Genomic DNA, 12,329 nt, shown 5'->3' with positions numbered 1-12,329 from the left:
TGATCTCACGGTTTGTGAGATCGAGCCCCGCGTCAGGCTCTGCGCTAACAGCACGGAGCCTGCTTGGGATTCTCTCTCTCTCTCTCTCTCTCTCTCTCTCTCTGCCCCTCCCCTGCTCACATTCTCTCTCTCTCTCAAAATAAATAAATAAACTTGAAAAAAACAGTATAGCAAAATGAAGTTTAGAAGTTATAAATTCACAGGACAAAGAAGATGAGAAGTGATATGGCAGCAAAGAGTTATCCAAAATACTCTGGAAGGAAAACAGACAAATGAAAACTGTCTCAAGTGTTGGCTTTCTCTGCCTTAAGTTGTCTGTGACAGGCAGGCGCCAACAAGAAAAAAGCAGATTCTCTCAGCAGAATCCCGGAAAGGCTCAGAAATGAGAAGCACCAGTCACCATGTAGGAGGGGGGTGAGGGAACGGGACTAACAACTAAAGAAACAGTTGAAAGTCTTTGGAGAGAGCACCTTTTGGAGCACCTAACCTCGCAGATCCTGCTTCCTCCCCGCGCTCCAAACCCTCTATCTGCCCACAGAAGATGGGAAGTGTACTATCTGGAGGGGATACACTAGAAAGAATTTAGACTTTGATACCGAACTCAGCCAAGAGGAGTAAGTCCCCTACTTTACCGGAAACAGGCACTTCAGTCAAGGTCGACATACTGAACAGTGAAGTCTCCTTAGCCTGTCACCCTGCTGGAGCCACAGTAAGCTTCTACCCACTCGGGCAGGGGTTTAAAGAACTCTTCTCTGGGGAAACTCATAGCCCAAGAACAGTCTGCAAATACAGACATTTCGGGGTTGCAATAAAATATCCAAGTAATCTTGCTCAGTCACCTCACTGTCCAAACCAGTGCACAAGGCTCACCCTCTCGCCAAAGGTCCCAGTCAGATTTTTAATAACTCATCTTACATACACATGGCTAAGGACACCAGACCTCTGAGACAAGCTTCCAGAAGAAAGACAAAAACTCATGTCCTTCATTCTAGAACATCATCTTACATTATCCCTTTTATAATTTCTTTCCCTCCATTTTCTCTTTTACTAAAACACCTATCATTAATAACAGGTGCGGCCTCTCCTGAACTGATGCTCAACGTTTCCTTTTTTTGCCGTGCCCTCCTGTTCTCCTTCTTCTCCGCCTCTCCCTCTCCTCTCTTCTTCCCTCTTTTCCCTCCTCTCTCCTCCCCACCCCCCTGCCCTTCTCTCTCTGCTTCACTCCCTCCCTCTGGTCTAATTTCTACTCTGTTCTTTCATTCAACCTACCAGCAAGAGTTTCTCCAATTTGGCGTCTAACTCCTTCTCTACAAAAGTTTCCGTTTTTGCTGCCACAGCTTTCATTTCCAGGAGCTTTTGTTTTCTGAATGTTGCTTCTTAACAGCATCCAGTTTTTTCTTGGTTGCAAGAGCTGCAACATCTTATCTTTCTGAGGATGCGGGTTTACAAAGAATGAAGAAAAAGCCCACACTAAGGTACATTACCATGAAAATTCATGCCAACAATAAGAAGATCTTAAAAGCTTCAGAGATAAAAAGGTCACATACAAAGGATCAGGAATCAGATGGTGTGGGACTTCAGCAGCAACACTGGAAGCTGGAAAGCAATGAAGCAATGCCCTCAATTCTAAAAGAAAATTATTTCTATCCTATCATTAATTCTAGGATAAAATTAAAGTATTTTCGGACTTACAAGAACTCAAAAAAGTGATCTGCTATACATCCATTCTAACCTCTCTCAGAAAAGCTAGTGGAGAATGTCTAGAATTAAGGAGAGAATAAACAACAACAACAACAAAGGAGAGAATAAACAAATAAAAGGTTAAATAGGATTCAACTGCAAAAGGAATTGAAAAAAAAATCCCAGGCCCTGATTTCAAGCTATATTACTGTTTTGTAATCAAAATTGTATGGTATTGGTATAAAACCAGACATGCAGATCAATAGAACAGAACAGCTCTCTGTTCTTCTAGAAATAAAACCACATATAGATGATCAATTAACTTTATGACAAAGCAGCCAAGAATATACAATGAGGAAAAGACAGTCTCTTCAACAAACGGTGGTGGAAAAACCGGACAGCCACGTGCAAAAGAATGAAACTGGACCACTATCTAACACCAGACACAAAAATTAACTCCAAATGGATCAAAGACTTAAAACTTGAAACCCTAACACTCTTTGAAGAAAACACAGGTGGTAAGCTCCTTGACATCAGTCTCGACAATTTTTTGGATTTGGCAACAAAAGCAAAGGCAGCAAAAGCCAAAATAAACAAGTGGGACCACACCAAACTAAAAAGCTGCACAGGAATTAGAAAAATACTAACAAAATGAAAAAGCAACCTACCAAGTGAGAGAAAATAATTTAAAATCATATATCAGATGAAGGGTTAATAGCCAAAGTATATAAAGAATTCAGGGCACCCAGGTGGCTTGGTCAGTATCTGACTCTCAATTTAGGCTCAGGTCACGAACTCATGATTCATGGGTTTTTTAACAGCTTGGGACTCTCTCTCCCCTTCCCTCCCCTCCTTCTCTCTCTCTCTCTCTCTCTCTCTGCCCCTCCCTCCCACACACTCATTCTCTCAAAATACATAAAAATAAACATTTAAGGGGTGCCTGGGTGGCTCAGTCAGTTATGCATCCAACTTTGGCTCAGGTCATGATCTCACGGTTTGGGAGTTCAAGCCCCGCATTGGGCTCTCTGCTGTCAGCACAGAGCCCACCTCAGAGCCTCTGTCTCCCTCTCTCTCTGTCCTTCCCCCACCAGCGTACAGGCATACACTCTCAAAAATAAATAAACACTAAATTTTTTAAAAAAGAAATAAGCATTTCTTAAAAATTAAAAAATTAAATAAATTTTAAAAATTTTAAATAAAAAAGAATTTATATAACTCAACAGCCAAAATAACAAAAAAAGAAAACACAAACAACACATGCCCACAAAAACCATAATCCGATTAGAAAATGGGCAGAGAATCTATACAGACCTTTCCCCAAAGACGATATATTGATAGCCAATGGGTACATGAATTATTCATGTTCACCATCAATAATCACCAGGGAAATGAAAATAAAAACCATGATATATTACCTCATCAGTGTGATGAATGAATGTTTATCAAAAAAGAAAAGAAATAATAAGTGTCGGCAAGAACGTGGCAAAAAGGGCACCCTTGTCCACTGTTGGTAAGAATTTAATTGGTGCATCTATTATGAAAAACAGTACGGAGGCTCCTCTAAAAATTAAAAATGAAACTACTATATGATCTAGCAATTCCACTTCTGGGTAATTATCTGAAGAAAACGAAAACAGTAATTCAAAAAAAACATATGCACCCCCACGGTCAATGCAGCTTTAGTTACAATAGCCAAGATATGGAAGCAACCTAAGTATCCATCCATGTTTGAACGGATACAAAAAATGTGGTGCAAAATTCAGTGGAATATTATTCGCCATAAAAAAGAAGGCAATCTTGGGGCGCCTGGGTGGCTCAGTCGGTTAAGCAGCCGACTTCAGCTCAGGTCATGATCTCGCGGTCCGTGAGGGCTGTTAGTTCGAGCCCCGCGTCGGGCTCTGTGCTGACAGCTCAGAGCCTGGAGCCTGTTTCAGATTCTGTGTCTCCCTCTCTCTGACCCTCCCCTGTTCATGCTCTCTCTCTGTCTCAAAAATAAATAAATGTTAAAAAAAAAAAGAAGGCAATCTTGCTGTCTCCAACAATATGGATGGGCCTTGTAGGCACTGTACTGTTTTACTAAGACAAAGACAAACACTATGTGATCTCACTTGTATGCGGAATCTGAACAAATTTAAAAACAAGCGTATGGATACAAAGGTAGAGTGAGGGTAGGGGAAAGAAAGTGAAGGGGGTTAAAAAGTATAAACTTCCAGGGGCACCTGGCTGGTTCAGTTGGTAGAACATGCGACTCTTGATCTCAGGGTTATGAGATTGAGCCCCATGTTGGGAATAGAGATTACTTAAAAATAAAATCTTAAAAAAAAAAGTATGAACTTCCAGCTATAAAATGCATAAGTCACAGGGAAGCAATGTACAACATGGTGGCTATAGTTAATAATATGGCATTGTATATTTCAAAGTTGCAAAGACATATCATAAATGTTTTCATCATGAGGGAAAACATAATAAAATTTAAAATGAATGAATGAATAAATGAAAGAAAGAAAGAAAGAAAGAAAGAAAGAAAGAAAGAAAGAAAGAAAGAAATTGACAGTGGGACAGCTGTGCACCAGGCCTAAAGGAGGCAGTCCAGGGGAGAGGAGGAGAACACTGTGACCAGGAATGAGGCTTCCCCAAGGGGAAAAAAGAAAAAAAAAAAAAAAAACACAAAACCAGAGCCTAAGTGTGTAGATCATACTGAGAGGTTTTAGGAGTCTATCCCTTGAGATACATTAGTGATAAGCACACAGAACACTAAACTAATGACAACAACAAAAAAAAACAACAGGTAATTCATTACAAGAAATGCAACTATAATTCACAAGAAACGTCAGTGACGAAAACATAGAAAAATACCCATACAATAAGGCAAATACAAATACCTTTTTAGCTACAACTTGTGACCTACCTATTGGAAGGACGAGGGGAAGGAAGCCAGTGGGTGAGGGTGGGAGAGTGGTAAAGATGCTAAATCCTAATTCTGCACAAGAAGCTATGACTATTTCAACTGTAATAATCCAGAAGGAACAGAATAAGCATGTTCTTTAAACATTCAGAAGCAAAGAGCAGAAGACACAGCCCAAAGCACAAGTGGTTGCCTCTGGAGAACGAACTAGGAGGTCAAAAGAATGTTCTTTTTTATTATGAACATTGCAATTCTACTGACTTTTCCACTATGCGTGTGTGTATAGTATATATACATATGTGTATGCATATACGTTATTTTGTGTATATATGTTATATATATATTACTTTGTCAAAACAATAAAATGATACTTAAAAAAAGAAAGCACCTCAAACATATAAAATACTACATATAAACAAGACAAAAACACACATACAAAACTGTACAAAACCCATGATCTCTCCTACCTAATTCTGAAATCCAACAAGTTCTGAAAACCCAAGTTAGGTGGCAAACTCATTTGGAGGAAAACCTGCCTTGAACTGATGTGAGGCTTTTTCTAAGCTTTACTTGTCCCATTTCATCTATCAGACATACCTTTCACTGCAGAAATAGTAAAATGTTTTATTAGGAGGTATTACCTGAATGTCTATTACTGTCCTCAACCTCATGTTTATATGCATCATATTTCTCTATCTAAAATCCAAAAAATTTAGGAGTGCCTGGGTGGCTCAGTCGGTTGAGCATCCGACTTTAGCTTGGGTCATGATCTCGCGGTTCATGGGTTCAAGCCCCGTATCGGGCTCTGTGCTGACAGCTCGGAGCCTAGAGCCTGCTCCAGATTCTGTGTCTCCCCTGCCCCTCCCCTTCTCCCACTCTGTCTCTCAAAAATGAATAAATGTTAAAATATATATATATTTAAAGTCCAAAAAATTTCAAATTCCAAAACACACATAGTCTCAAAGAGTTTGCATAAGGCATGTAGTCACGTTACCTATTTTCTATAGGGATATATATGTGCTTACAAAGAAAAAGAACAGAAAGGATACATTCAAACCTGATCTGTGTGGTGAAGGAGGAGTTCAATCTATCCAAGGTGTCCAACTTTTTGCAAGAACATCATCATTTTTTTAGAACATCATTTCTAATCTCATAAGGAATACACTTCACTTTTAAGAATAAAGAAACTACTACAGTGACAGATAATGTATTACTAATTTATAGAGCTAAATTCAGCCTCTATGAAGACGGCATAGAGTGAAGAAAGCATCTCCACCAGGAAACGCTACTGGAAACGGGGTCTTCACAGAGGTGATCACGTTAAGACGAGGTCATTGGCGTGGGCCCTAAGCCAATATGACTGGGGTCCTTATGAGAAAAAGTAATACAGACACGGGGAAGAATGCAAGGTGAAGACAAACAGACACACGGAGGGAAGACAGGGGCAGAGACCGAAAGTCTACAAAGCCAAGGAATGCCGAGGACGGCCAGAAGCGAGGAAGAGGCAGGAACGGACTCTTCCCCACAGGCTCAGAGAGGGCGTGGCCCTGTGGACAGCTGGACTTCTTCCAGACTCCAGAACCGTGACCCAATAATTTTGTGTTGTGTGAGCCCCCTCGTTTGCGGTCCTTGGCTACAGCAGCCCTCACCCGTCACCCACGCCTACTCATGTATGACCTCTCGCTGACCGGATGACACAGTCCACACACAATGACGTCTGCCTCAAGCATTACTGTGTCTACAGCACTGGGTGCACCGCCTCACACGAGGTAGACATTCAGAAACGTGTGCGGAAGGCAGGAGTCTAGAGAGGAATCCGTTTCAGGGGAAAAGGTGTCGAACTCAAGTTTTGACAGACGCGTTTAAGAACAACAGCTCTCAACCACTGAGTCGCGGCCCCGGTGCGGAAACACCAGTCACCAGGTACAGGCCAAGGTTGAGGAAGGATGTTCTTTGCTTTTTACAGGACTATAAATTAGAACTAACTCCAGGTAATCCCCATAGTAAATGACACCCTCATTCCTTTGTATGCTGATGCGTTTTCTTGAATGTCAATGGGACAGGTGGAATCAGAAAGTCATGCTAAAAACTGCATTCCACTCTGGAGTCGCCACGGAACAATATTTTACAGGACGAACACAGAAGGACCGCTGCGTGGAGAATAGAAGACCGCGACTAATTAACCGTACGTAGTGACAGTAATGATAAATAATGGCTTGCAGTTATTAAGCACATACTCTTTTCCAGGCACACAAAGCTACGCATTTTACAAACACGGACTTATTAACCCTCATCCTGGATTACTACAACAGCTTCACAACCGGCCTCACTGAATGCACGCCTGTCCCTAAAAATCTATCCCAAATGCAGCAGCCAGAGCGACCCTCTGCGCACATAACATCACTACTCTGCTCAACACACGGCTCCCACCTCCCCCAGAGGAAGAGCCCGAACCCTTGCAAAAGCCGAGCATCAGCAGGACCTAAATGCCTCGCTGACGTTGTCGCTAAGCCTCCTCCTGTCACACTTCCCAGTCCCAGCCACTGGCCTCCTTGCTGCTCCTCAGTCCTGCCAAGCACCCTCCACCCCAGGTCGTCTTGCTGCCCCATCTCCTACACCACTACTCCCCACCCCCCCAGATATAGCTGCAGAACTTACTCGCCCCTTTCTTGGGTTCCGTGCTCAACTCAGTAAGGCCTTGCCTGATCACCCAGCAGTAACAGGACCGGACCGCTGTGAGCCAAAAACTTTCCCCCACCATTCAATCTATTGCTATAACTACTCAGCTGTAAAATTTTTCTTAGTCTCAAAACTTTTAAATGATACATTATGACATTAAGACTTTTATGATGAATATATACCTGTAGCTGCTGAAGATCATCTTCCTGAATGTTCTGGGACAGATTATAAATCTAGAAAACAAAAATCCAGATTGATACCACTCTAGCTTACTTGAAAGGAACCCCAAATAAGCAAAAGCACTGAAGAGAAGCTTTGTACAACTAAAGGTTTGCACAGAAGTACCCAAGGTCTGTCCAAACAGTAATATTATCTCTCTTTTGGGAAACGATGCATATAAGGTTGGAATCACATAATTCTTCCTTTACTGCTTAAAATACAGTTTTCCTAAGTTCTTACCAAATCTCCAGTTCCTGTGTGATGTAATTAATGTGATTTCAATTTCCACTTTCCAGACTTTTTTTGGCGTATTTTATATATACTTACGACCAAAGTGGAAAAACAGTCTAAGCTCCTTTTTGAGCTTCTAAGAGCTTAACGTCTATCTGCAGTCTAAAAAGAACATTTACATGTCACCTAGGGATTCTGATAACAGAACAATAACTGAAAATAGATACACTCCATTTATCTTATTTCCTCTGCAAACTTTTATCTTAAGCAAGTGGTGTTACCTGCACAGAACTGGTCATGGTGCTTAGAGCGAAGATGGTGGCACAGTCTTTCACGGTGGACTGGCTGTCAAATGCCCCCTGGGTATCCATCAGAACAACTGCAACCTAAGAGGAAGGAAAAGACCAGCAAAGTAAGAGTGAGAAAGGGAAAAATGTAAAAAAGAAATTGAAAAGTCAGGTGACACGTAAATGAGGCTTTGGCACCTGTTCGTAAATTCCACAGAAAAGTAGTTATTTAGGGGCTTTGTCTTGATCAGAGAATCCTCCTGGAGAAGATTATCTGCTCTGACCTGATGAGATGGTATGAAACAGAGGCCTACAGAGCAATACGTATGGAAGGGGAAAATGCCCACCAATTAAGAGTCAAATGTTGGGGCGCCTGGGTGGCTCAGTCGGTTAAGTATCTGACTTTGGCTCAGGTCACGATCTCCTGGTTCATGAGTTCAAGTCGGGCTCTGTGCTGACAGGCCAGAGCCTGGAGCCTGCTTCAGATTCTGTGTCTCCCTCTCTCTCTGACCCTCCCCAACTCACGCTCTCTGTCTCTCAAAAATGAATAAACATTAATTAAAAAAAAAAAAGTCCAATGTTGAGACCGATTAGCTCACCTACCTAGTCAATCATTCAGGCATTTTTGTTCACAGAAATGATTATTACTTTATGTAATTCATAGATCAGGTCCTAGTAATCACATATTATGTTTTTTTTTGTTGTTTTTTTTTTAAATTTTTTTTTCAACGTTTTTTATTTATTTTTGGGACAGAGAGAGACAGAGCATGAACGGGGGAGGGGCAGAGAGAGAGGGAGACACAGAATCGGAAACAGGCTCCAGGCTCCGAGCCATCAGCCCAGAGCCTGACGCGGGGCTCGAACTCACGGACCGCGAGATCGTGACCTGGCTGAAGTCGGACGCTTAACCGACTGCGCCACCCAGGCGCCCCCATATTATGTTTTTGAGTTTATTTTCAGATACCCAACCCACTACTGTGGTAGAAGAGATATGATATAAATCCACGCAAAAGAAAGTATTATGCATCGGGGCACCTGAGTGGCTCAGTCAGTTGAGCATCTGACTTCGGTCATGATCTCACAGCTCGTGAGTTCGAGCCCCGCGTTGGGCTCTGTACTGACAGCTCAGAGCCTAGAGTCTGCTTCGGATTCTGTGTCTCCCTCTCTCTCTTCCCCCAACCCACTCGCATTCTGTCTCTGTCTCTCTCAAAAATAAATAAACGTTAAAAAAAAAAATTTTTTAAAGGAAGTATTATGCATAAAAATAAATCAAAGCAAATAAAGTTTCTAGCCTCAATACACTGAAACCTAGTGACAGACATGAAAGCTTTATCCTTTTCACACATCCATTTTCTGAAGAGCATACTGTCAAACTGAGTAATCAACACCAATTATAGCTGAAACAAATGAATATCCACACACAAAAGGATCCCTACCTCACATCACCTACAAAAATTAACTCAAAATGGATCAAAAACCTAAATATAGGAACTAAAACCACAAAACCCTTAGGAAACAGAGGTGTTTCCAAGATCTTCATGATCTTGGGTTTAGTAAAGGTTGCTTGAACATAAAGCACAAGCAAACAAAAAAAAAGTACACAAATTAGATTTCATTAAAACTAAAACTTTTGCACATCAAGAGACACTATTAAGAAAATTAAAAGACAACCTATCGAATAAAAGAAAATAACTGCAAATTATCTATGTTGACAAGGGTCTAGTATTCAAAGTATATAAAGAACAATTCAACAATAAAGACAAATGATCCAACTAAAAAATGAATTTGATTTGAATAGTTATTTCTCCCAAGAAAATATGCAAGTGGCTAGTAAGTACATAAAAATATTCTCAACATCATTAGTCATTATGGAAACACAAATGTAAATCAAAGCCACAATGAACCAAAATAAAAAGCTTTTGAACAAATGAAATTTAAAATTTTTAAATTGAAAAAAAAAAAAAAAAAGCTACTGTACAACAAAGGAAACAACCGAAAAAACAAAAAGGCATTACTGAATAGGAGAAGATAGGAGAAAATATCTACAAATGATATATCCGATAATGGATTAATATCTAAAATATATATATAGAACTTATATACCTCAACACTAAAAAGCAAACAATCTGATTAAAAAGTAGGTAGAGGAGGGGCGCCTGGGTGGCTCAGTCGGTTAAGCGTCTGACTTCAGCTCAGGTCATGATCTCACGGTTCGTGAGTTCGAGCCCCGCGTCGGGCTCTGTGCTGACAGCTCGGAGCCTGGAGCCTGCTTCAGATTGTGTCTCCCGCTCTGCCCCTCCCCCTCTGCTCTGTGTGTGTGTGTCTCTCTCTCTCTCTCTCTCTCTCTCTCTCAAATAAACATTAAAAAAAAAGTAGGTAGAGGATCTGAATAGACATTTTTCCAAAGAAGACATACAGATGGCCAATAGACACATGAAAAGATTCTCAGTATCATTCACTAATAATCAGGGAAATGAAAATCAAAACCACAATGAAGTATCACCCACACCAGTCAGAGTGGCTCAGTGGGAGGGGGCCTGGGTGGCTCAGTCAGTTAAACATCCGACTCTTGGTTTCAGCTCAGTTCTTAATCTCACGGTTCATGGGTTCGAGCCCCAAGTCAGGCTCCATGCTGTCAAGTGCAGAGCCTGTTTGGGATTCTCTCTCTCTCTGCCCCTTCCCCACTTGCACATGCTACCTCTGTCAAAATACATGAAAAACTTTTTTAAAAAATTAAAAATAGAACTACCTTATGATCCAGCAATTCCTCTTCTGGGCATATACCCAAAAAGAATTCAAATCAGTATCTCAAGATATCTCGACTCCTATGGTCATTGCTCCCATGGTCATCAACTGATGAAGGAATGCAGAAAATGTGGTATCTACCTACAGTGGAATACTACTGAGCCTGAAACAGGAAGGAAAACCTGCCATACATGACAACCTTCAATCTCTCCCAGGTCCAGCAGGAACCAAGCAAGGTCATTGCCATGTTGCCCAAGTACGCTTCCGGGCATCTCTTTCTCCTCAATTAGAGCCCGTGAATTTTTGCTATCTACCAATTTAGTGTAGAGGATACTGAGATAAGCCAGTCACAGAAGGACAAATGCTGCCTGATTCCACTGACATGAGACATCTAAAATAGTCAAACTCAAGGAAACAGAGAAGAGAATGGTGGTTGGCTGGGGAGAAGGCTAAATGGGCGCTGTTTAATGGGTATAAAGTTTTAGTTATGCAAGATGGACGAGTTCTCAAAATCTGCTACACAGCCTACTGCCTATAGTTAACAGCATTATATTATGCACTTAAAATTCTAACAAGGTAGATCTCATGTTAAATGCTCTTAACTACAGTAAAAACAAGGAGAAAGAAAACCTATGTTTACATGAAAACTTGTACATGAATGCTCATGGTAGCATTACTCATAATACCCACAAAGTAAAAATAACCCAAATATCCTTCAAATGATGAAAAGATAAAGTGTGACACGTCCATACAGCAGAGTATTACTCAGCCACAAAAGAAATGAAGCATTGATGATGCTACACCACGGATGGGTGTTGAGGGCGCTGGGCTGGGAGTGGGGAGAGGCCAGACATAAGAACCACATATTGTATGACTCCATTTGTATGAAATAAATGTTCAGAGCAGGCAAACAGATCCGTGGAGAGGGAAAGTAGATCAAGAGTGGCCAGGTGCTGTGAAAAGAGGGAAATGGGGGAGTGACTGCTAATGAGTACTGGGTTTCTTTTTGGGGTGATGAAAGTGTTCTGGAATTAGACAATAGTGATCCTTGCACAGCCTCATGAGTAGATAAAAAACCACTGAATTATACACTTTAAAAAAATATATTTATTTTGAGAGAGAGACAGTGAGCGAGCAGGGGAGGGGCAGAAAGTGAGGGACAGAGAGAATCCCAAGCAGACTCTGTGCTGTCAGTGCAGAGCCTGACATGGGGCTCGATCCCATGAACCCAGAGATCATGACCTGAGCAGAAATCAAGAGTCAGGTGCTTAACCAACCGAGCCACCCAAGTACCCCTAAATTATATACTTTTAAAAGATGACTTTTATGATGTGTGAATTATATCTCAATAAAAAAGAGCTCATCATGGCATATATTTACAAAAAGAAAAATAAGGCAAATGGGGAAACGAAATGCTAAAGAGAAGCTCTTGCAGAACAGGAGTCACATGTACGCTCAGATAAACTGCTGGATGTCTGGGGAAATGGTATTCTCGTATCACACAGTGAAATGGTGAACTGTCACAACCACAGTCAAGAACAATTTAGTAGCAGCTAGAAAAGGGGAAATGGGCATTCTCAGAC

The 12,329-nt window shown here is 41.2% G+C and overlaps 1 protein-coding gene across 4 annotated transcripts in view; it reads right to left on the bottom strand.

The window, feature by feature from the left end:
- The window catches only part of ATL3 (atlastin GTPase 3), a 49,105-nt gene that overhangs the window by 19,992 nt on the left and 16,784 nt on the right, over nucleotides 1–12,329 (bottom strand). For 3 of the 4 annotated variants that reach the window (XM_049644239.1, XM_049644231.1, XM_049644225.1), the window contains 2 exons: nucleotides 7,996–8,100; nucleotides 7,447–7,497 (listed from right to left, as the gene is read on the bottom strand). In XM_049644239.1, the coding sequence (XP_049500196.1) occupies nucleotides 7,447–7,497; nucleotides 7,996–8,100 (156 nt within the window). Of the gene's footprint in view, nucleotides 1–1,269; nucleotides 1,563–7,446; nucleotides 7,498–7,995; nucleotides 8,101–12,329 lie in introns of those variants that run through there. The other variant, XM_049644243.1, reaches the window with a different exon arrangement.

This window comes from Panthera uncia, chromosome D1, assembly GCF_023721935.1.
Source record: "Panthera uncia isolate 11264 chromosome D1, Puncia_PCG_1.0, whole genome shotgun sequence".
NCBI classification, from domain to species: Eukaryota; Metazoa; Chordata; class Mammalia; order Carnivora; family Felidae; genus Panthera; species Panthera uncia.
Note: the sequence above shows the minus strand (reverse complement) of the source record. Positions and strands in the feature narration are given on the sequence as shown.